Source organism: Canis aureus, chromosome 5 (genome assembly GCF_053574225.1).
Source record: "Canis aureus isolate CA01 chromosome 5, VMU_Caureus_v.1.0, whole genome shotgun sequence".
NCBI lineage: Eukaryota > Metazoa > Chordata > Mammalia > Carnivora > Canidae > Canis > Canis aureus.
In genome coordinates, this window is record NC_135615.1 from 50,346,518 (window position 1) to 50,371,383 (window position 24,866).

Sequence of the window (24,866 nt, forward strand, 5' to 3'; positions counted from 1 at the left end):
TTTTTCTGTGGATTACTTTTATGAATGACCCCTTATTTTCAGTCTTGAAGTTTTCCTTTTACAGTTTGCTTTATTTACTTTTCAAGATTCTGATGTCTGGAATTCTGGCATCTAGGCTGGAGCCTGGTTGAATTAAATCAGAATTACTGGAGGTAGGAGGCAGAGATTAACCTTTTTCCAAAATCCCTAGATGGGTCCAACATAATGTAAAGTCAGGGAACCTATGGGTTGGTTATACTTTTTTACTCAATATGCTTTCTTCACAAAAGGTGAGAGAAATCTCCTTTACAAAAATTGGATATGAAGGGAAGAGTTTCTTCCCCTAAACACTGAACAAATCACTTAATTTCTCTGGGTCTCATATGCATTTCTTGAAAATGGAAATAATAGTATCTTAGAGAGTTCTTTTAAAAATTAAACTATACTATGCAGTAAAACATCTTGCACACAGGAGGTGTTCAAAAGACATTTCTCCTTCTCAGAAGAAGGGAAGGTATAAATCATTATTTAAATATCAAATCAAGCACTGCCTGTGAATGCGCCCTTATTCAGCTGTCAGCAAATGTCTATTTCTACACTTTCTGAAGTCTCACTCTTCTTTATCAGAACCAGATGGTGTAATCTAAACTCTACAACTGTGTAGGTTTTAGGATTTAACAGTTTATCTGTTTCCAGCTCTACCAGCGGTCATCCCCTTTATGCAATTATAAATTCAAAAATAACCATAAAAGCAACACACGGGATCAGACAAATTACATTTCTGAAATGTCTTATTTCAGTTATTTTTTTTTGCATTTTATCACTTAAAGTACAATTTTTAGAGTGTATTCCAACTTACAGTTAGAAATCAATCATGTTCTTCATACAAGTTCAAGCTGTTAAACACACTGTGTTCATTTTTACTGGTTAATCCAATTTTTAGCTGCATTTGAGAACTGCTTTAAATAAATTTTAAAAAATCCTTGATTTAGATTTCTCCTTGTCTTGTGTTCCCTAGCTTCAGATAAAATGTGGTATTCACTGAAATCTGGTGAAACTTTTCCAAGTCCTTTAGAAAAAAAATGATGCCAAAAAATTAATAAACCTGCATCTGGGCACTTTTGAAGTATGATTAAAAAGAAATTATTTTAAAATAAAGATTTTTTTTAAAGATTTTATTTATTTATTCATAGAGACACAGCTAGAGAGAGAGAGGCAGAGACACAGGCAGAGGGAGAAGCAGGCACCATGCAGGGATCCTGATTTGGGACTCAATCCCGGGTCTCCAGGATCACACCCTGGGTTGCAGGCGGTGCTAAACCTCTGCGCCACCAGGGCTGCCCCAAAATAAAGATTTTCATATATGAGAAAAAGGCATAACAGAACAATGCTTAACAAATTTCTGTCAATCAAATCACTGAAATAAAATCTGTTAAATATTATAAACATGACTGAAACAATCATACCACTCTGTACATTCTAAACCGAATTTTAATCTCGAATTTTATCAAAAAGAATGCTTAACAGAAATATACAAATAAAAAGCACCAATTTGCTACTTCCTTATCTAATGAATCTTACATATTGGCATTCTGGGACTGAAAAATTGTTACCGAGCTACTTTTAACCCCCATTGGTTTACTTTATGGAAACCTTAGGTGAGACGTAAGTAGGACTCTGCTTCCTGTTTTTCATTTTCTATAAGCTCAACTTGAAAAAGCTACAAAAACTTTATACCCAGAATGCAGGGATTCAAGTGTAAGTGATATAAATTGTGTTACTCCCTGATCTTCGACCCCAGAGACCTCCCACATGTATCATAGCTTCTTTCCCACTGAGTCAGGTCAGGGTTCAGTGTTCTAGGACTGACTTGCCAATTTTTAAGATCCGGCCCAAGAATGAAATGGATGTATCACCCTGGAACTACACAAAAATAAGTCTCCAAATTTATACTGCACTTTACACTTGCAAATTTACACATCATCTCTTTCAATTGCAGCAACAGGTACACGAAATACATTCATTGATTCATTGACAAATATTAATTTTGTCAAGCACTGTGCCAGGTGCTGGGATTATGATGGAACATAAGACAGTCCCTACTCTTATAAGATTTACAATCTACTTTTACAGGAAGAGTATATTAATTTTCTATTACTGTGTAAAAATTACCACAAAATCAGCAGCTTGAAACCAGACCCACTTATTCACTCACAATTCTGTAGGTCAGAAATCTGGGCAAGGCCAGTTCTCGCTTAGAATTTCACAAGACCAAAATCAAGGTGCTGGCAAGATGCTCTCTTATTTGGAGGCTTAGGAAACACTCTGTCTAGGAGATTGTTCAGGTTGCTAGAATTCTATTCGTTCAGGCTAGAGGATTGACATCCTTGTTTTCCTCCTAGTTCTTAGTCCCTGCTCTTCTGAAGGTTTTCTGTGTGGCTTGTCACTTGGCCTCCTCTATCTTAAAGCCAACAAGGGTGTGTTGAACCCTTCTCATATTTGCAAATCTCTCTGACTTCCACTTTGGCCACCAGACAGAGAAAACTCTATGCTTTTAAAGGACTTAAGTGATTAGGTTAGAGCCATTCAGATAATTTACTTTTGCCATGTAATGTAACCTAGTCATGGGAGTGCTATCTCATCACACTCCCAAATTCCACCCATCCTAAAAGGGGGAAAGTATTATTCAAAGCTGAGGGTCAAGTGGGGAGGAATAATATTAAAATTCTGCCTACCAAAGTGGAACACAACAATTTGATCGACAATATAACTAACATTAAATAATGAAATGCTATTAAAGGGTTAAGTATAGGGTACCAGAGACACAAAGTATAAAGACCTAACCCAGGTTTTGAAGCTTTGGAAATATATTTATGACATGTTATTAAAGGAAAACATTATAAAACAGTATGGTTATACATATGAGTGCACGAATACAGATGCACTTAGGGTAACTAACAGAACTTGATGGAATTAATCTAAGTTTAACTTTTTAACTTATCTGTACTTTCTAGATCATCCACATTAAGCACGAGCACCTAGTACAATGAACAAGTATGTCTTGTGGAATGTCATCATAAATAATTTTTGTCTCCCACTGTTCAATTGCTAAGTGGAACATGTTATTTCTACTGGCTTTGACTTTTCTATGCACTCTGATGTTACAAAACACTGCTTCTATTTAGTAAACAGAATACCAAAATGCTGAAATTATTCAAAGTTTTATCTTCTTCCTCTCCTAAGAACTGCTATAGGCTGGGAGTCCTATCTTGGGGAAGAGAGCGAGTATATGCTTGGCAACTTCTTTCCTTCTCCGGCTGGTGTTTTCATACCCTCATTCCCAGTTGGATCACTGAAGTTTCTGCCCTTTCTGGGGATGGTATACAGGGTGGAAAGATGAAGAAAGAGAGGAGGAAAGATCAGACTTGAGTGATAACTTCCAGCTAATTCATATTAAACCTCTGGGCTTGGAAAATGCTTAAAATCTGTTTCACAGACGCTTTTTGGGTCCTCCGGAGAATCTCCTATATTGCGAATCTCTGATTTGCCATTCTCAGCAAGTACAAATTAGGTAATTTGCCAACATTTTCTGCTGAGTTCTCTTCACCCATAATGGAGTACTGGACTCAAAGAAAACAAGCATCTGTGACCAACACTACAGTTTTCAAATCCTCTTCTAATTTCCAGCAACCCAAACTTTTTAAATCCTTGATGTCAGTAAGGAATTAAAAGTCACTAACTTGCTTTTAGTTTTTTCTTTTTAATTGTGTCTTGCCCAGGCACATCAGTTTAGAATGCCTTGTCTAGAGTATCTTCACATAACCACACAAAAATAAGTTACAATTTCCAATGTAACATCGTGCAGATTATTACAGTAATAAGAGTCTCTTTTAGAGGACAAATGAGATAAGTCCATTAGCAATGGGGTCAAAGATTTAAAAAAAATATCACAAAAGAATGGTAAAAGGCAAAAAATAAGTCATTGGATAGATCTTAGATTTGTGGTGCATTCTCAGTTGTACAAATGGAATAAAGGGTAAACTCTACAGGAGGATAATGAGGAATAGATGTAAGGAAATAAATGTAGATGGCTTCCTTCCTACAGTGGCTGGAGGAGTCCTAATTTCACATACTGTTAAACACAAAAGACCCTGCCAACAGGTCCTGAAGTAGATTCTGGACTCACTGGTTCCACTCTACCTCTTGTCTGACTATTAGGTTCCACAGCCCATTAGACGGAGGTTTGTAAATGGACACTCTGGCTTTATGAAAACAGGCAGACTGGTGCTGTACACAGAGGGAGTCTTGTTCCTGACCCTATACCACTTCATTAAACACAGTCTGAAAGAAATCAACCACACCAAAAGTCCAACCATTCCACCCTTGAGAATTCTTTGCAAAACACTTATGAAACTAGTGTTTCATTAGGTAAACATTACCAATTGGTATGGAGAGGCATTTGGAGGAGGGAGTAAACAGAGTATGGACATGATAACTGGGGTGGAAAAACTTGATTTTTAAAAAGATTTTGTTTTATTTATTAGAGTGGGGGTGGAGAGAGATAGCAAGCAGGGCAAGGGACAGAGGGATAAGCCGACTCCCTGCTGAGCACCCTGAGATCACAACAGGAGCCAAGTCTAATGCTTAATCCACTGTACCACCCAGGTGCCCCAGGAAAAACTTGATTTTTACAGAAGTTAGAAGTCAGTAGGAGAGGAAGGGGAATGGTACGCTTAGAAACTTAGTAGAACAGACACTGCATGCAAAATCATGCTGGTTCCTTTGCTCTCCAGAGCCTCTTTGTCTCTCAAGTCACAGACACATCTCTCAGGATGTTTGGTAACATGCAACACACATGCACACTGTAGAATTAAGTGGATCAGAACAAAGGCTAAAATCTCGGTTTCTTCTAATGTTAGCTGCATCTTCCCAATGGAGCAACATGTTATTTAAGCTAATGAATTCCTGACATAAACTGCAAAAGAATCGTCTTGGGGACTTCCAGGTTACTGATGCCGTTAGATATTTTTCTTCATCTTTCTGGCATAAGTTATATTCTAAGGCCATTGGAGGTGAAATAATGTCAGAGTGAGAATATTAATGGGACTTCAGGGCCAACTACTTACATGATATTTTACAAATTAGTTTTCTATCATTTCTTCCTCCCACTCGCCTATCTCCCTGTGAGCTCACAAGGAGTTGCAGTGTGTCTAAAAGCCTCTATTTTATCTCACCAAAACTCATAAAGGAAAACTATTCTAAACCTAGGGAGGGATTATTATCTCATTTTCAAGTGACAGAAACATATACCAAAAGGGGCTCTGAGGGAGAAGAGCTAGTTTGTTTTTGAACTCACGTTTTCATGTGCTATCAAAAGTAGCAGAGTTCAGCATAGCATTTCCCAGATTACAAGATTTAAATTGTTGCTTTGGCTCACACAATCAGTGCTTTCACAGGCAGTTCTTGCCAGAAAAACACCCCCTCAGCTCATTAACTTTTATATTGTGTTTTCCACTATGCAAGGCACCCCTTCAATCAAAGCTACTCCCTGTGGTTTAAAGTTTGGGAAACAGATAATCCCATTTTGGCACCAACATTTGAAGAGGCACATTAACCTGTTTGAAAGGAAACTTCAAAACCATAGCAAGGTAGAGAAATTACTTCATTTACACAACCCTTCATCCTCTGTCCTATTTCAAGCAGATTCTTTTTTTTAACTCTGAAAACACAACTGAATTTACCCTTTTGTAAAATTTTGTATAAATTTACATTTATAAGGGAAATCTCCACTTTGAAATGTATGTCTCTCTCTGTACCTGGAAGAAAGGATGACTCTAAGTCACAAGAAATTCCCACCCATAAAGAACATGCCAAATTAACTCCACATAACCACCTTACCATTTTTTTCCTGATAACCTTTCATAAGGTTGCCATCCCCCAACATCTTTCTTCTGTCTTTCACTGGACAATGACTTGGGCCATTTTGGGGACTTTTGTTTAGTTTCCCTGAGTATATACCATGTATATGTAAGGCATACATGTTATTCAACTTCTGTTTGATTTTCTTCCGTAATCTATCTTACAGAAGGGTCTCAGCTGCAGAACCTAGAAGGGTAGAAGGAAAATTGTTTTCCTTCCCTACATGTACATATATAAACATATATACAAGCACACATACCAATATATAGAAATCTACATGCTTATATAATGTGTGAATATATATCGATATGAATGTATGATATCTATAGATATGATACAAATGTATCTATCGGTATGTGTGTATATGTATATATAAATAAAATGTTCATATACTGTTGGTTCCAGCTGACCATTCTTTTCTACCTTAATAAAAGAACTGCCAAATTTTAGATGGGCACGTGGCTACTGCGAATAAAAGTAACATGGCTTTGCCTCCCAGGTAGGTGTGCTTGTACACTGGAAGAAAACATGAGAATTTTGTTTTTATAATTACTGGATGTAGCAGCTTTCCTAATATGACAAAACAGTGAAAATTCATAAAAGAAAATAGTGATGACATAGGGAGGAAAATAAAAAAACCCTGACAAAATGACAACAATCTGAGAAAATTACCAATCATAGTATTAAAAAAAAACTCATCATTTTTCTTAATATATTAAAAACCTCTGATGAGATGATTGGCAAGTTGAATTTAAATAAAAATTTTTTAAAAACCTTCAACATGCCACTGACAAAATGTTCAATAACTCTGTTATTCAGTGGACAAACAGGAAAGAAAATGCGAGGACTCTTAAACCTATGGGGAAAAGCCCAATCCACCTTACTCATAACCGAAATATGAATTTCCAAGGACGTGCAAAGGTAAAATAACTACTGATATACTTTGGCAAGGGTATGGGGAACTTTACTCTCATAGAATGCTGGTGGAATATAAATTGGTGGGACACCTGGGTGACTCAGTGGTTTAGCGCTGCCTTCAGCCTAGGGTGTGATCCGAGAGATCTGGGATGGGGTCCCAAATCGGGCTCCCCGCAGGGAGCATGCTTCTCCCTCTGCCTGTGTCTCTGCCTCTCTCTGTGTGTCTCTCATGAATAAATAAATAAAATCTTTATAAAAATGGAATATAAATTGGCAAAATTTCTATCGAAGCAATTCTTAATAACTATTGGAGAATATAAATCTTTATCTGTGTTTACCTAGCAATTATATTTTTCTGTTAAATGAAACAAGAAAACCATTAAATGGAAGTGGCTCTAATGCCATTGGGGACTAAGTATCAGAACAAAATCTCGGCATGTAAATGCCTCAAGGTTACAAAACTGAAATCTAAGGACAACCAATCATAAACAGCTAACTAGACTTTTATCTATAGCCAATCAATAATTTCCTTGCTTTGCTTCCACTTTTTCTCTATAAAAGTCTCTTCCACTCCCCTCTGGCTCTTGTCAGTGGGGTGCTTCTAACCACTTCTCATGTGGTACTGTCCAATTTGGACTGATTTTTGCTCAAATAAACTCTTAAAATTTTTAATATACCTCAGTTTATCTTAACAATGCTGTTGTAATTTTACTACCACAAAAAATTTGTGTAAACAAGAAAACATATCCCTAGAATTTTCTAATCGAGAAAGTTTAAAAATGACCTCATGCCCATTAGGAGGTAATTGAGTAGCAATATTATGATATGTTCATATAATGCAGTACTTTGTAGAATTGGAAAAGCACAAGGAAGGCTAAATATATTAAGTGAAAAAAAATTAAGTTATGAGGTTGTATACAGACAGTGCTATCAACTGTTCAAAATAAGATTATCTACATCAGAAATAAAAATTTTTGGTTTGACTGAGGCATCGTGATAAGTAGGAAAATTGTTTTTAGCTACATTCTTTGGTGCCTTTAATAATTTTGTCATGAACATACACTAACTATTCACCGATTTTTTAATTAAAATTTTTTCTTCCTAATTACTGCTACTCTCCTCTCGACTATCAATTTGGATATCCCCCCCTGGAGCCTCTGTCACTTTAATGTTCATTTGGATTACTAATGCAACAGACAAAGAGAGGTAAACTGACACTTCTTCAGCACAGCATTATTTATTAAGATGAAGTTCTTTGCCAATTGTGCTTTTGCACATTTATTCTTCATAAGAGAAAAAAAATGCGAGGCATTGTGTCATCAGAGCTGTTTTTTTTCTCACTTTTACATGTATTCTATTACTTAATTATTGTGAGTCCTGCAGAGTAGGTCTAATTATTCACACATCACAAATGACAAGAATAAAGTCCAAGAATATGAAAAATCTTTCCTAATGTTCTCCAGATTGAAAAAAAATACAAGGACTATGATTTGTACTCTGTTTCTATACACAACAAAAACATCAACAACAATGACAGTAATGATGAGACCAGAACAACAGTTCTGCCTTGGGTTATGTCATTTTCATGACTCATTTTTATAAATGTCAGGTAGGTCAGCTTGTTGATAGCGTTTGGGTCTTCCGTGTGCCTAATGATTTCCTGTCTAATCTATCAACCAAAGAACACTACTAAAACTGTGGATTTTTATTAGTTTTATTAATTTTGAGTTCCTCTGTTTTGAGATTCTAAGGTGCATACACATTTAGAAATGTTTTGCCTTTCGAGTAAATTACCCTCTTTGTTATGCAATACCTCTGTCTCGGATAATGTTCTTGTTTTGAAGTCTGTTTGGGCAGCAAACAATAATGTAGTTGTTCCAGCTTTTGTTGGATTACTGTCTTCGATTCATATCTGATCCAGTAGGCAGTTAGCTAGACGTGAGCTAGAGATCAAGGTGGTGGCAAAGAGTGGTTTCGAGGTTTCCCACCTCGCGGGGTGTTCAGACCAAGAACGAAAGGTGCAGACCATGCATTCTCCTATCCAGCCTGTGTCCTACAATAGCCTCTAGCTTTATTATATTTACACTGCAGTTTCAACTCCCTTCCCTCTTACTATGGGGAAAGCTGGCCATGACAGTTCTGGCAAGCACCGTGGAGGGTCAAAGACTCCACTTCCTGACCTATAGGAAGATTCCCTTAGATAATTGGAAACAACCTCAATCAGACACTGTCGTAGCTATGACCCATAACCAACGCAAACATAAAAAGAAAACACACCCCTAGCCCCAGTGCAGTTGCTTCCTCTGGGCCCGGCCACTCTCCCATCTTGATAGTGTACTGTCCTTAATAAAATTCTCTGTGCTTGCTACTTTCCTTTTGGCTGCCTTTACTGGAGCAAGGATCTTCTGCTAAATCCTTCATGGGGAACCCAACAACCAAGACCTCTGCTGACACAACGTAAGCATCTACTGGGAACGTATTCTTTTTCATTATTTTACTCTTACCCAGTGTATGTCTTTATATTTAAAAGAATGTTTTTTAGGACATAATTGTGTCTTACTTTTTTATTACATGTGAGAATTTGTCTTTTAATTGGCATATTTAGATAACTTTTCCTTAGTGTAATTATTGCGCTCTGTTTAAATGTACCGTCTTGCTAGCTACTTATTCCATTTCTTCGTTGACGCTTTTTAGACTTTTAAAAATTATTTTTATTCAATTTTACATCTGCTCTTGGCTTATTATTTGTACCTTTTTAAAAAAAATCCAGTGGTTTCTCAGGTATACAGTATGCATCTTTTATTGTGATCTAGGATAGAAATAAAACTATCTTTTAGAAATGAATTCTAGAGATCATTTAGAAAACCACTTCTTAGAAATGAAATTTTCTTAGAAACAAATTGAATAGAAAATAGAAAATATGAAACAATTTTACAAAGTATCTGCTGAGATCAGAAAAATTTAATGTGATAGCTAGGGGCAGTGTCCACACCTGGGCCACTCTCTTAATTTTAAATTGCATAAAGTTGACACTAATAATGTAGACCCAGCCCAAGTGGTTTCTTATTCCTCTTCTGATTTATCTACATGCCACTCTGACATTCCTGGGTAAGGCTGGACTTGAAATAAATTAATCTGTTCGAAGTTCTGATATGATCCCTGCTCACAGAGCCTTTATCCGGGTGGGATCTAGAAACATAAGAATCTATCTTTTGTGTGACCTGATTATGTCAACTTTCTGCCATATTCTTTCTATTAACGTGATACATTAAATTATTGGCCCAATTTCCCATTCTTTTTTTTTAAGATTTAATTTATTTATTCATGAGAGACACAGAGAAAGAGAGAGAGAGAGAGAGAGAGAGAGAGGCAGAGACACAGGCAGAGGGAGAAGCAGGGTCCATGCAGGGAGCCTGACGTGGGACTAGATCCCAGGTCTCCAGGACCACACCCTGGGCTGAAAGCAGCACTAAACTGCTGAGCCACCCAGGCTCCCCTCCCATTCTTTACCCTACTCTTCAGATCCATTAACATTCCAAAGACTTGGCAGTTTCTTCCACCAACGATGGAGTGAGATTTCCCATCCCATCACTTTTGGCTTGGCCCTGTGATTTTTGGTACCCAAAGATTGTTAGATGTAATACAAGCAAAGGTGAAACAAGCTTTTTATTCTTCTTCCATCACAAAGAGAACCTGCTTGGTTGGCTCCCTGAACCTATAAGGTGAGAGACTTGAAGAAGAAACTTAGGGCTCAAGGTATAACTTACAGCCAGACCAGCCTAAACCAACAAAGATCGGCAACTCGCAGCTGACCCACAGATTTATGAGTAATATGAAAATAATGGTGTTTTAAGCCACTGAGTTTTGTGATGATTTCTGCGTAGTATTTTGACAAAAGCTGACTTGTAGAGCAACTGAAAGCTATAAATAGAGTACTGCACTCACTGAAATCTGAAACATACTCAATTACAATTGAGACTACTGCTAGGGGACAATAAATTATTACATGAGGATGTAAAAATGTACCTCATGTTATGTGGTGGCTAAATATTTGGCATAACTCACCTGTGATGGTCTGAAAGAAATGATTTTAGCCAGTGAACTTTGAGAACTGCAAAAGGATATTTCAAGGAGAGATCTTCGAAGGGTAGCTGCATTTGACTGCATTGATTGCTAGCGGCGTTTTACAAGGTGTCAAAAGAAAGAAGTCTAAGGGGGAAAGTTCATAAATTAGATTAGGTAGTAACCAATAATAAAGAGAATATAGGCAGTCATGGAACTTTAGGAATGGAAAATGAAAGTGTTTTCCATCAAATAAAAAATATGGCGATTAAAGCGCCTTTTGGGAAACGGATCAAATCCAGAGAGTATCAACAGAAAACAGTCTCCATGTGGAGCTCAAATGAATGATTTGCCTTCTCAAAGGATTAAGATGGAACTCAGAAGATTATTTCAGCTGAACATGAAGGTTTTTAGAAAGGTTATGGACATAGTCTCATAGAGCTTGAAGTGCTGAAAGTATTCAAGATTAAGTTTAGAGAGAGATGCATATCTAGTGCAAAATTCCCTTTTAGTACATATCATTGGTTGAAATCAAATACATAGAAAACTAACAATATTTCTGAGAGCACTAGACTGAGTAATGTACTACTACACTGGACTGAAAGAAACAGAACTTGTTCAAAATGTAAAAGTGACTTCTGAGTTTCCAACTTTCTACAGCGAGAAATCAGAGCAGAAAATTTTCAAATGTCATAAAATGCCTATTGTCCAATGTTCTCTTCAGCAGTGCAAAGAGTACGACAAAAAAGGGAGAACCTCTCAGTGGTCATATCCAAAAGCCTTGGAAAACAGTTCACTAGAACTGCCCTCCAAAGAGGAAAGCCAGCCCCAAAGGTCATTCTTTACATCCAAAGTAAGGGGAACAGACAATTGCCTAGCAGAATTTCAGAAATGACATTAATCAGAGATTGCTTTGTGGATCTTGTCTTTCCCTCCCCAAAAGGGAGCATTTAGTTTTTTTTGGTTTTGGTTCTACTTTTTTGCCAGTTGAACGTGTTCAGGCAAGTAACTTTTTAAAAATTCACGGGTCTGTAGATTAATATAATCACATCTGGACCTGCTATGTCTGCTATTAAATATAAAACGTGAACTTCAAGCATAATGCCATGACTAGATGAGATTTTTAGGAGCCATAATATGGGAAAACATTTTTCTTTATGTAGAAAAGAAATAAAAACTATAGTCAAGTGGTTGGACTGTTTATGATTCAATTATATTGTTCCAAATTATTTGTACCCTCTAACCAGTGCTCTTTGCCTTATGAATTGATAGCTCTTCTCATGAGAGGCCACATATACTTCCCCAGGATTGATGGTTAGGCTCATTATCTAACTTGCTTGGCCAATAGGATTTTAGCAGATATGATGCTGGGAAAGACTTGGAATGATTTGGGAGGTTGGGCTTGCTTCTTGAGCTTTTTCCACCTTATGAGAATGTATGGAACAGCTATCTTACTGGTCCAAGAAAGAAAAGAAACACATTGCCCAGATGTGGATATAACCTACAGCTGAGCTCATCTGAGCTCAATTACTTTGGCAGATTGCCTGATGTATAAAATAAATATTTTATGTCACTGAATTTTTGGGGTAATTTTTTCACATCATGTTATCAAGACAGTAGCTAACTGATACAAAGTAAAAGGTATATTAGAATTACCTGAGTGTTGGCTATACTTGTCTTTCCCTCAAATCAAACTTTTACTGAAATTTTCAAGCAAGGCTATATATTAGTAATGAGGTAAAGTGATTCCTGTCAGTCATAAAGATTTAAGGATAAAGTAATTAACAGTGTATAGTATTTGTATAGATATCTACAAATTGGACCATAAAATAGTCTGGAAATGGAATCATACATGTCGGGATTTACATATTTTATATATATATATATATACTTATATATCATATTAAAAAGTGGGTTAAGGATATACTATCACATACTAAGAAAATTCAATATTTATATTGGGAAAATGTTACTATTTAACATAAAGTCAAATTCCATGCAGGTTGAAAAGCTAAATATAGAAATAAAATGTATAAATCACTTAGAATGAAGTAATGACAAATATTTCATGACAATGCAGTAGAAAATATTTTCTTAAACAAGATATAAAGGTATCTATCCTAGAGGATTACAAACATAATAAGATTCAAATGAAAACTGACACTGTCTATAGTTTAAAACGAAAAGAGCCAAATTTGGAGGAAGTATGTGTACCCTTATAAATGACAAACGATTATTAAGCTGATTATATTGCTTCTCCCTCTGCCTATGTCTCTGCCTCTCTCTGTGTCTCTCATGAATAGATAAAATCTTTAAAAAAGCTGTTTAAATAAATACTTCAAAAGAGATATAAAGATCAACAGCCCAATTTAAAAACAATTTAGAGAAAAGATATAAAGGATTAATTAACACAGTGAAAAATGAAACATGATTAAAAATGTCAAAAAATATGCCTACCAGTAATCACAAACATTAGAATTAAAACAAGATATAGTTCATAACTACAAGTTGGCAAAAATTTTAAATGTTGTAATACCAAATGTTGCCAAACATGCTGGAAAATGGGAACTCTTAGGTAGTTATAGGCTACATTTGTACTTCCACTTAGGAAGAAAAATATTTCTCAAAAACTAGTATATTTTAAAACATTCATAATACTGGATCCAGCCATACCTCTTTCAATTATCTCTCCCATAGAAACTCCAAAGTGCGTGCAATGTGTAGAAGGTGCTTCAAATGTGTTTTTCTCTCCTCTTTGATAGAGGTAAAACATTGAGAACACAGATGTCCTCCAGAAGAAACCAGAAAAACTGATTAATTCATATGATAGAACATTACATGAAAGTTAAAGTATACGAACTTGAATTATCTACCAATTCTAGAATACTAGTCCTGGTTGGATAGGAAGAAAGTTAAAAGATAAAATGTATGGCTTTAATTCCATAACTGACTCAAGTTTAATACAAAAAAAGAATCAACACAAATATCTATGTCAATATCTATTCTCCATGGTGCATCCATAGAAATCTCTCATTCTGTACTTTTCTGCAGGTTTGACATATTTTATAATCAAAGTTACAATTTTAAGCAAAAAAGTCATCTAAAGATCATAATCCTTTAAATTACCAGAAACCAATTTATATACATAACAACTAACTAAATATGCAAATAAGGGTGTTTCAATAACAGGAACCCTAGTGGCAGAAATGAGTTTTATTCAAATAAAGAAGATTTGTTTGACTATTTTCCCATCTTCTGCCATCAAGGAAAAATATTGAAGTTAGAAGCAGAGACTGGATCACAACACTAGCTCTGCCATTTACTAGGTGTGGGAACTAGGGAAACTTCAGTTCACTCGTATGGACCCGTGTCAGTTTTCTCATCAGTCAAATGAAAAGGTGAATCATAATTTTGAAGATCCTTTCAAGTCTAATGAATTAAGTAATTAAACAAATGCCTCCTCTGTGTTATCTGCTTCATGTAGAAATAAAAAAAAAATGAAACTAAAGGCAAATAAAAAAATATACCCCATCAATACAGTAAGTTTAAAATCTTGGGATTTGTTCAGGATCCCAAACAAAGACTATAAAAGCACAGAGAAACCAGCAACAAGTAAATCTGAGCAAAAATCCCATTTGGCCACTTAATATTTGTGAGTTCCTGTGTCTAAGCTTTTTTCTTTAATCTATTCCATGGAAGTGATACTGTACTTTAAAGGGCTGTAGTAGAATTTAACACAACACAGGTAGCATGTCTATCCTTGTTCGCTTTTTATTCTGTTTTGTTCTACATTCAGTGATCAGTCTTCAAATGGGGCGGTGCTTCAGAGAAATACATTTATCATTAAGTCGCTCTGTTAGCAAAGTTGCTTGGCCTTGCTAGACAGGAGTTCCTCATCTACTAAATTAAAATATCAAGGCAGGCTGTTTATATCTGATAGCTCCAAGATTAACAAAAATTACCATAACTGAACTCAATTATTCAAATGTCCAGCTTGGGTTCCTGTGGCGATTGGACTTGCCAAAGATTTCTCAGACACACAGGAATGCTTTAATGCTATATTCTTACTGTAGATGTACAAGCAAACCCTTTACAAAACTGTGAGAGCAGGACCTAGACTTGAACCCTTTAGATATTAAATAAATCACGTTTCTGTTAACATAGCTATTGGTAGTAGTAACATCGCTAATTACACTGAGGAAAATATGCAGTTAAAAATAAAGTAATTATAACAATATTTTTACACTAAAAGTCAAGGTTTTCTCCATTCACTTCAACTTTCATATGACTGCTTAACTAGATTCTGACAGAACTGGGTTCATTGAGTGTGTGGCAAAACCTCAACTATTTTAATCCCCCAGGGCACCATTTAACTCACAGTAGGAAATCTTACCATAAAGAGATGATTAAAATCCTGTGGCAGCTGTTTTCACTGTAAAACACTATCTAAAAAGGTCAAATTCAGGTTTGGGATTCTAATACAATTATTATAATCTGATGATATATTGCTAATGACAGAGTCACAAAAGACAAAGTTATCCTTGAAAATAAGTGGGCTCTCAGTGTTGATGTTTTTCCCTGTAATTTGAATGAATCATGGCATAAAATTTTCATGCTTCCTAATTATTACATTTTAAAAATTTTACTGGTAAATTCCCTATCTTCAGTGTGAGGCTATAAAGAAAATGTAAAGATAATAAGTTAAGGAGTGCCTGGGTGGCCCAGGTAGTGAAGTATCTGACTCGGTTTTGGCTTGGGTCGTGTGTGATCTCAGGGTCATGATCTTGAGCCCCACATAGAGCTCCAGGCTCAGCGTGGAGTCTGCTTGACATTCTCTTGCTCTCCCTCTGGCCCTCCCGCTCACATACTCTCTCTCAAATAAATAAATCTTAAAAAAAGAAAAAAGATAATAAGATTGTTCACATAATATTACAGCTTTCCCAATAGTAAAATAGTTTTCTCACTTTTTGATGACTACCATGTTTGAATCCTTTATATATATATATAGGTGTGTATATATATATTTATATATATATGTATTTATATATATATATATTTGTTTTTTAAAGATTTTATTTATTTATTCATGAGAGACAGAGACACAGAGAGGCAGAGACACAGGTAGAAGGAGAGGCCGGCTCCCTGTGGGGAGTGATTTGGGACTCGATCCCAGGATCACAACCTGAGCCAAAGACAGACACTCAACCAGTGAACCACCCAGCTGCTCCAAATCCTTTATATGTATTATATTTAGTCTTTGTACTGTATTAGTCATGCAAGTGAATAATGTTATTCTCTTATTATTATAAAAGAAACTTAGATGGTACTTCTTTACTGTAATCCCTTAATAAGTAGCATAGGAACAACAAGAATTTTATTTTACCCTTTTTATTTAAATTTCATACTCTTTCCATGGTCCCATGGAGCCTCAATGTTGATGTGACACTTTAGGAACAAATGCTAGAATTTTCAAGAAAGTTGTATCCAAAAAAAAGGAGGGGGGGATGGAAGGTCAGTGTTCCTGGTCAGGGAATGCAAGGAAGAATGCCTCTCCCTACGGAAATGGAGCAAAAACTCATAACAGATAAACAGCAGTGACTCATTGTCTGCTGAAGGAAGGGAATGCATCTGGACTGGATGAGTTGGGACTCTGAAGAGGTGGAAATGAAATGGGACTCACTGATAAAGTGAACAATGAATGAATGAACAAATAAATCAAAAGGATTGGAAATAACCTTAGTCCTCAGGAATTAAATTTTTCTGACCTCTCCCTCTAAAGTGACACCTAGCCTCCTTGGCTCCCAATGCCAGAGAGATCATAGAATCTCAGTTTCTTCTGCTCTTTCTCTTCTCTTTTTCTTCAATATTTACCACTTGTTATTTTCCTAAAATTTCTTTATAAAACATTTTATGTGATTATATAATATCCTGTTAATTCAAGTGGATTTTTCTCACCCTGGTTGAAGACTCTATGTCAGAGACAGAGAGCTATTACCTAAGTCAAACATGGCTATGCTGTCATACTAGTATTTTTCACCATTTTCTAGATATTATGCTTTCTCTTTAGAAAAAGAGATAGAGATAGAGATAGAGATAGAGAGAGAGAGAGAGAGAGAAACTGACCAGGTCAGGGCTTCCCAAGATTTTTGGGGTTATTTTGAATCCAGGCATCCTTTTATTAAACATCACATTTCACTATATGGTTTTAAATATTTTTATTTCAAAATAAGTAAATATAATGACTGAAAATAACATCAATGATTAAAATTGACATTTGAGAATTTTGTCCTTTTTTTTCAGGTGACACATTTGCCATACTTTTCCTTGAAGTTGAGAATCTCCCACGAGTGTTATAAACTTGGCATCAAAAGTCCACAAGTAACTAAGGAGGCCCTAGAGTCTCATTCTCATTGTGCTCTCAACACCTCCGCTTTCAATCTTTTCAGTAAAAGCAGATTTCATCTTTGCCCAGGGAATATGCTTATTCCTTTAGTAATCTAAAGTTTTCTGAAACAGATACCACTTGCGATGAAAACCCAGCCAGTAATGACTCTCGCCTCTATCAAAGCTCTCTAGAACAGTTCTCCCAAATAGGAATGGGCCATCAACAGCCATTTCTAAACTGTGTGACACTATGTTTAGGGTTGTCACTAACTGACTCATGTTTGGACACCTATGCAAGCTTGGTAAACTCGAGTGTCTTTCCTAGAAATTCCAAATTTCAGTGTGAATCAGGGAGACTGAGGGTTTTAGAAACTGAAGTATATTAAAAATCATTAAACTTTACTCTTGAGAGGAAAGCCTGTATATATCTCTTATTGGGAATAACAAAGATTAATTGGTCTTATTCCTCATGCTTTTTCAGTCCTTCCTTGGGTTGAGGTACTCTGAAATATTTTCAATAACTGGCAAGCTAATTATCAATTGATTTTGTTTTTGTAACTAGGTACACTAACTTAGATGTGAAAAGAAAATGCAGTCTTAAATCAATGTAAAGTGTATTTGTGTTTTCCTATGAGACCCCATCTATTCCGAGGTGAGGATAAACCAAAACTGGATTTATTCCATGTGGCTAAATAGAAATAAAACTTTACTCTCCATCAGTAACTTAAAGAATCTTATTTTAATTCATTCTCTCAGGTTTTTCAACTCCCTTTCCAGCTTTCTATCTTAGCTAAAGGCTGAATTTACACATCTTGAGTAAGTGGTGTCCATATTCCAGTTTCACTGTGTACCAGATGGAATCTACCAAGTTCTTTGTTCACCTATGTATTTATTCAGCAAATGGATTTTTAAATTTTTTTATCATACTCCAAAAATGTTTTAGGTACAAGCAGGTAGAATAATGACCAAAATTGATAGTTGCTGCTGTTATGGAGTTCGAAGGTCAGTGAAATAGCTGGTCCAGATTCATTCCTGGGCATTCATCCAGGGTCTTATATCTGAAAATTATTTTTTTATCTCTTTACTTGATTGGAATCTGTAACCCCTCTTGTTGACTGAGCTTCCCACTAACTTTCAGCTGATACTGCAGATCCCTTCACGTCTTTGCCATATCCTTCATCCTTTTCACACCTTAATTGAGCATTTTGAAACATCTGTTCTAGTATCAGAACATGCCCTTGGTCCCTCAGCTCAATAAACATACCTGCCCAACTATTCCAAGATCACTTCATTTTGGCATGAAGTCATACTGGCAAAAGTAGTGGTCTTTTCAAAATTCTTCAAGTTGAGAATAGGAAAAAATTCCTCCATCATCTATCTCCCTCAAGTTATTTCTCAGAACAATGCTTATCAAAGAATACAGTTGACAGTCTATCTCCTATTAATCTATCACTTAACTTTTGTCTGCCTTCTTTTTCCACAATCTCCCAGAGCCCGAAGAGGCACACTTTCCTTTGGCTTACCATCCTTGCATACCCACAATTTTCTTTTTACAAAATCACTTCATTAGGTTGGTAATATTAAGTAGAGCTAAAAAAATAGAAAATCACTGCTCTTGGAAAGTTGACTCATTTTCAAGCCAGTTGGCCTGCTGCAAAGTGTTATTTTGAATATCTAAATATTAACACTGCCTTCCTTTGGCATTTCCTCTACAATACCCAAATGCTTTTCAAATCCCCAAACCACAGCAAAGATACATGGATGCTTTGGGCTACCAAAGAAGAAAATTACACGTATGTGTATGCAAGATGTTAATTACATGATTATTATTTTGGAAAATAGTGTCTTTGTTACAATGAAGATAGTTATCCATGGATTCCATTGTTTTGAGAAAAATAAATTTTAGATTCTGGTTCAAGATGGTAATGTAGGAAGATTCTGAACTCACTTCCTCTGAAGGACACACTGAAGCTACAGCCATACATTAAACACTTTCTCTTAAAAAAAATCCTAAAATCTGGCAGAGTGACTGCTTCTCAGCAGGCAAACAAGAGGGGAATCACATTGAAGTAGGTAGGAGAGGCTGAGACAAGGTTGCACACCAAAAACCTCAACCCTGGAGCAGCAACCCACACTTGGGAGGGAACTCAAAACCTAAAGCTTCACCCTGAGAAGTGGCTCACACCCTACATCAGGCACCCCAACTTTGAAGACTAGCATGTGAGAGACAAACCTCTAAAACATCTGGCTTTGAAGATCAATGGGGCTCATACCCACGAGGCCTGCAGGGTTGTGGCACACTGAGGAATGGCTCTCAAAGGGCTCAACGCTGAGCTTGCCCATCCCAAGGCCCAATGCTGAAACAACCCTTTGAGAAAAGGCCAGTCTTTATGAGAAAAAGACTTATTTGCTAGTTTTAAAGTACTGGTCTGATGGGCAAGGGTCCTGCTGGGCTATCTTCTTGAGATAGAGGCTAGTGGATGCCATCTCCCTGGTCTTGCTCTGCTTCGGTAAGGCTGGCAAACACCATCTATTTTTTAACTTTTCCTTTCTATTTTTTCCTATTTATTTCCTATTTTCCTCCTTTTTATCGTGGGTGCCTTCTTTGCACTCCTCCTCTGTCTTGCTCTGGCTAGTGGGCACCATTTTTGCACTTTCTCTGTGCCATGTTCCAGAGAGCCCGTATCTTCAGAGGGTGAGGGGTGACATCTACACACATCTGCTGCCCTAGTTTTTAAATCTTATGCCAGTTTTTATGGTTGTCCCTTGAGAATGTCCCTTGACTGCCTTGCTCTGGAGAATAGGAACACTTGCATTCTAAGTCCTATGGGACTACCACAATCTGAGATTCCATTCTTGGCAGATTAACACTCCCAGGGTACCACACATACAGCAGACTGAAAGATACACCTAGTATTCCTAAGAAAGAGGCCTTGTTTGCTTGTTCAGGAGCTTTGGCCTTAGGGGTAGGCTTCTGGTTTGGCACAGTTATAGAGACCTATGGAGTTGCTCTCAGGGAATGGAAGCTGGTGGGTGCAATCTTCGCACTCTACTTCTGTTTTGTTCTAGCTTGCTGGTATCTTTCTGAAGGAGCATATATACTTACCTGGAGTCTTGATTTTTCTAGCTGCTGCCAGGGGACTTCTCTAGATCATATGGCTCTGGCAGCCAGTGAAGCTTATGCTCAGGGGTTACAGAGGACTATAGCCAATGAAGAAAGGGTTCTTAAACATTACCATTTTTAGGGCACAGCAGGAAAAAACAGATCCAAAGCTCAATTTTTCTTTGAAAGAGGATTATTAGCTTATCACAGCTTTAGCTTGAGTAGTAGGCTTTTAATCAAATATACACCTAAGGGCAATTGTAAACCTTTACAAAGATCTTGAAGGGTAGGCACTATCTTTGCACTTTGCCTGCACTGTGCTGCGCTCTCGAGCTCCAGCATCTCTTGAACAGGGAGCCCTCCCCTGAGTGTGGTGCCCTGGTGTTTGCACATGCTCTCCAGGGATATTTAGTCACCATCTGGTCCCAGTGGGGAGGGTTGAGGATTTCTCAAGTCCTTCAAAAAATATGAGAGAAGGGAACATTTCCCATCTTGTTTTTTAAGGCATTATACTGATACCAAAACCAAGTAAGGACACCACACACGTGTGTATACACACACTACAGGCCAATATCTCTGCTGAGTATACATACAGTAATCCTCAACAAAATACTAGCAATCCAAATTCAATACTGTATTAAGAGTATCATATGCTGTGATCAACTGGGACTTATTCAGGGATGCAAAAATGGTTCAGTATGTGCAAATCGATGTTATACACCATATTAACAATGTGAAGGATAAAAATCATATTATCATTTCAGTAGATGCAGAAAAAAAACCCTGTAATACCAAATTCAACACCATTTTTAAAAATAAAAACTCAAGAAAGCAGGTATAGAGGGAAAATATCCCAAAATATCCCAAAAGGCCATATGTCACAGGCCTAGAATTAACATCACTACTCATGAGTGAAAAGCCAAAATTTTTCCTCTAACATCAGGAACAAGACAAAGATGCTCACTCTTATCACTTCTAGTTAGCATGGTATTAGAAATTGTAGCCACAGCAATTAGGAACAAGAGAGAAATAAAAGGCATCCAAATTGCCAATAAGTAAAACTGGTACTACCTGCAGATGACGTGACAGATGCAGAAAACCCTAAAGATTCTTAGGGTTAAGACTCCACCAAAAAACTGTTACAAATAATAAATGAATTCAGTAAAGTTACAGGATAAGAAATCAACATGATGAAAGAAATTGAAGACAACACAAATAAAAGGAAAGATATTCTGTGCTTATGGATTAGAATAGTTCACATTATTAAAATGTCAAGCAATCTACAGATTCAGTGCAATGCCCATCAAAACTTCAATGGCATTTTTCAAAGATATAGAACGAATAACTATATAATTTTTTGGAACCACGAAAGACCCTGAATATCCAAAGCCAACTGGAGAAACAAGAGCAAGGCTGGAGGCATCAGTTCCCTAATTTCAATATCTATTACAAAACTATAGCAATCCAGACAGTATGGTATTAGCATAAAAACAGACATAGTCATCAATGGGATAGAACAGAAAGCCCAGAAATAACCCACACATACATTGTTTATTGATCTATGCCAAAGGAACAAGAATACACAATAGGGAAAGGACATTTTCTTATGTTGGTACAATTGGATGACCACTATCCTACACCATACCCAAATATTACAAAAATGGATTAAAGATTTGAATGTAAGACCTGAAACTATATAACTCCTAGAAGAAAGTATGGGTAGTAAACTCTTTCACACTGGTCTTAGCAATGGTATTTTGGGACTTCGCACCAAAAGCAAATGCCACCCAAGGAAAAAGCAGCCTGAGGCACTTTTTATTTTATATCCAACTAAAAATCTTCTGCACAGCAAAGAAAACCCAATTACAAAATACAAAGGCAACGTACTGAATTGGACAAAATATTTGCAAATCATATACCCATAAGGGGTCGATATCCAGAATATATAAAGAACAAACCTGTAGTAAAAAAATGAAAACCAAAACCAATCTCTCTGATTTAAAAATGGGCAGAGGATATACATAGACATTTTCCTAAAGAACACATACAAATGGCCAACCAGTATATAAAAAGATACACAACATCATTAGTAATCAGGGAAAAACAAATCAGAAGCACAATGAGATTCCACTTCATGCCTGTTAAGATGGCTAATATCAAGAGACAAGAGATGACCACATCGGCAAGGATGCAGAAAAAAAGAAGATCTTATGCACTATGGTATGAATTAAGCTGGTGCAGCCATTTTGGAAAACAGTATTGAGGTTCCTCAAGAAATTAACAATAGTACTACCATATGATCTGACAATCCTTCTTCTAGGTATATATACAAAGGAAATAAAATCCTTATTTCAGAGAGATACCTGTACTTGCATTTTCACTGCAGGATTATTCACACTACAGCCACGACAGAGAAACAATACAGCCAAGACAGAGAAACAAATTAAGTATCCATTGAGGGATAAATAGATAAATAAAATATGGTGTATTTGTATAATGGACTATTATTCAGCCTTAAAAAGAAGGAAATCCTTCCATTTGTGACAACATAGATCGAATTGGAGGGTGTTATGCTAAGTGAAATAAACATGCTATGTTAAAGACAAAATTGCATAGTAAATCTTTTCTGTGTAACCTTAAGAAAGAGAGAGAGAAGTTAAACTCACAGAAGCAGAAAATAAAATGGTAATTATAAACACTGGGGGTGAGGGGGAATGGGCAAATGTTGGTTCAAAGGGTGCCTTCAATTATAAGACGAATAAACTCTGGGAATCTTATGTAAGCATGGTGAATATAGTTAATAACATATTGTGTTCGTGTGTATAGTGTTGTGTACTTGAAATTTGCTAAGAGAATATAGACCTTAAGAATTTTCACCACACGTACAATGAATATTTGTGGCGAATGTATTAATTAGCTCAATTGTGGTATACATTGATACATTTCACAAAGTATACATATGTCAAATTATCAGGCTGTACACTTTGAATACGTACAATTCAGTAATGATGAAAAAATAAAATAAATTATTTTTTAAAAATTAAGATATAACTGAAACATTAGTTTTAGGTGTACAACAAATGATTTGGTATTTGTATATATTGTGAAATGATTACTACTGTAAGTTTGGTTAATACCCATCATATATATAGTTACAATTTTTTTCTTGTGATGAGAGCTTTCTTTTTTTTTTAATAATAAATTTATTTTTTATTGGTGTTCAATTTGCCAACATACAGAATAACACCCAGTGCTCATCCCAATGAGAGCTTTCAAGATTTAGTCTCAGCAACTTTCAAAAAAGCAATACACAGTGTTATTAACTATAGTCACTATGCTGTACATTACATCCCTGTGATTTATTTTAAAAGTGGGGTTTGTATGTTTTGACTTTCTCTATCCATTTTGGCCACCGCCTACCACTCACCTCTGGATGCCACCAAGCTGACACATTTTACTTAGCAGATGCCTTCAAAGTCCATCCACATTGTTGCAAATGGTAAGATGTCATTCCTTTTTTATTGCTGAGTAATATGCCATTGTGTATATTATATATCAGTAAAGAAAAGTTGCATATTCCATTATGTGTATGTATACTCACACCACATTGTCTTCATTTGTCAGTTGATGGACAGGCTGTTTTCATATCTTCACTATTATGAATAACGCTTCAATGAACATGGGAGAGAGTACAGTTATCTTCTTGAGTCAGTGAAATTAGACAAGAAAAAGAAATATATGATATCCAGATTGGGAAGGAAGAAGTAAAATTGCCTCAGGTTGCAGATGACATGAGCTTATATGGAGAAAACTCTTAAAAGACTCCATTAATAACAGTTAGAATAAATGAATTCAGTAAAGTTTCAAGATACAAAATCAACATGCTGGGACACCTGGGGGGGTCCAGTGGTTTGGCACCCACCTTAGGCCCAGGGCGTGATCCTAGGTACCTGGGATGTAGTCCCATATCAGGCTCCCTGCATGGAGCCTGCTTCCCTCTCTGCCTGTGTCTCTGCCTCTGTCTCTGTGTCTCTCATGAATAAATAAAATCTTTTTTAAAAAATCAACATGCGAAAATTAGTAGTGCTTCTATAGACTAACAATGAAATACCAAAAAGAGAAATAAAAAAAAAAAAAACAATTCCATTTATAATAGCATTTAAAACAATAAAATACTGGAATAAATTTAATGAAGTGAAAAACCTGAAAACTGTAAGACAATGATGAAGGAAACTGAGGAAAATAGAAATAAATGGAAAGACAGCCTATTTTCATGAATTATGAATTTTATAAAATTTATAACATGAATTATAAATTCATAATATAAAATTATGAATTTATAAAAATTTATAATATCGTTATAATGTTCATCATAATAGTAAGATTCTTATTGCATCTGTTCATGCTGCTGACACCATAACACATACCTTTTATCTTCCCTCTTTATATATAATCTTCACATATTTATTTAAGCCTCTAATCCTCCATGGGGTACATAGGA

At 36.1% G+C, this 24,866-nt stretch overlaps 1 protein-coding gene across 12 annotated transcripts in view; it reads left to right on the forward strand.

Annotated features, from left to right (window-relative positions):
- Positions 1-24,866, forward strand: part of LOC144314168 (uncharacterized) — a 260,622-nt gene that overhangs the window by 214,039 nt on the left and 21,717 nt on the right. For 2 of the 12 annotated variants that reach the window (XR_013379948.1, XR_013379951.1), the window contains 3 exons: positions 5,503-5,627; positions 6,718-6,819; positions 17,179-17,344. The exons of 6 other annotated variants lie outside the window; for them this stretch is intronic. Coding sequence is in view for 2 of the 6 variants with exons in the window: in XM_077897972.1 (XP_077754098.1) it covers positions 6,718-6,799 (82 nt within the window). In the remaining 4 variants the exon portion in view is untranslated. Of the gene's footprint in view, positions 1-5,502; positions 5,628-6,717; positions 6,820-17,178; positions 17,345-24,866 lie in introns of those variants that run through there. 4 more of the 12 variants (XR_013379953.1, XM_077897972.1, XR_013379950.1 and 1 more) reach the window with 2 other exon arrangements.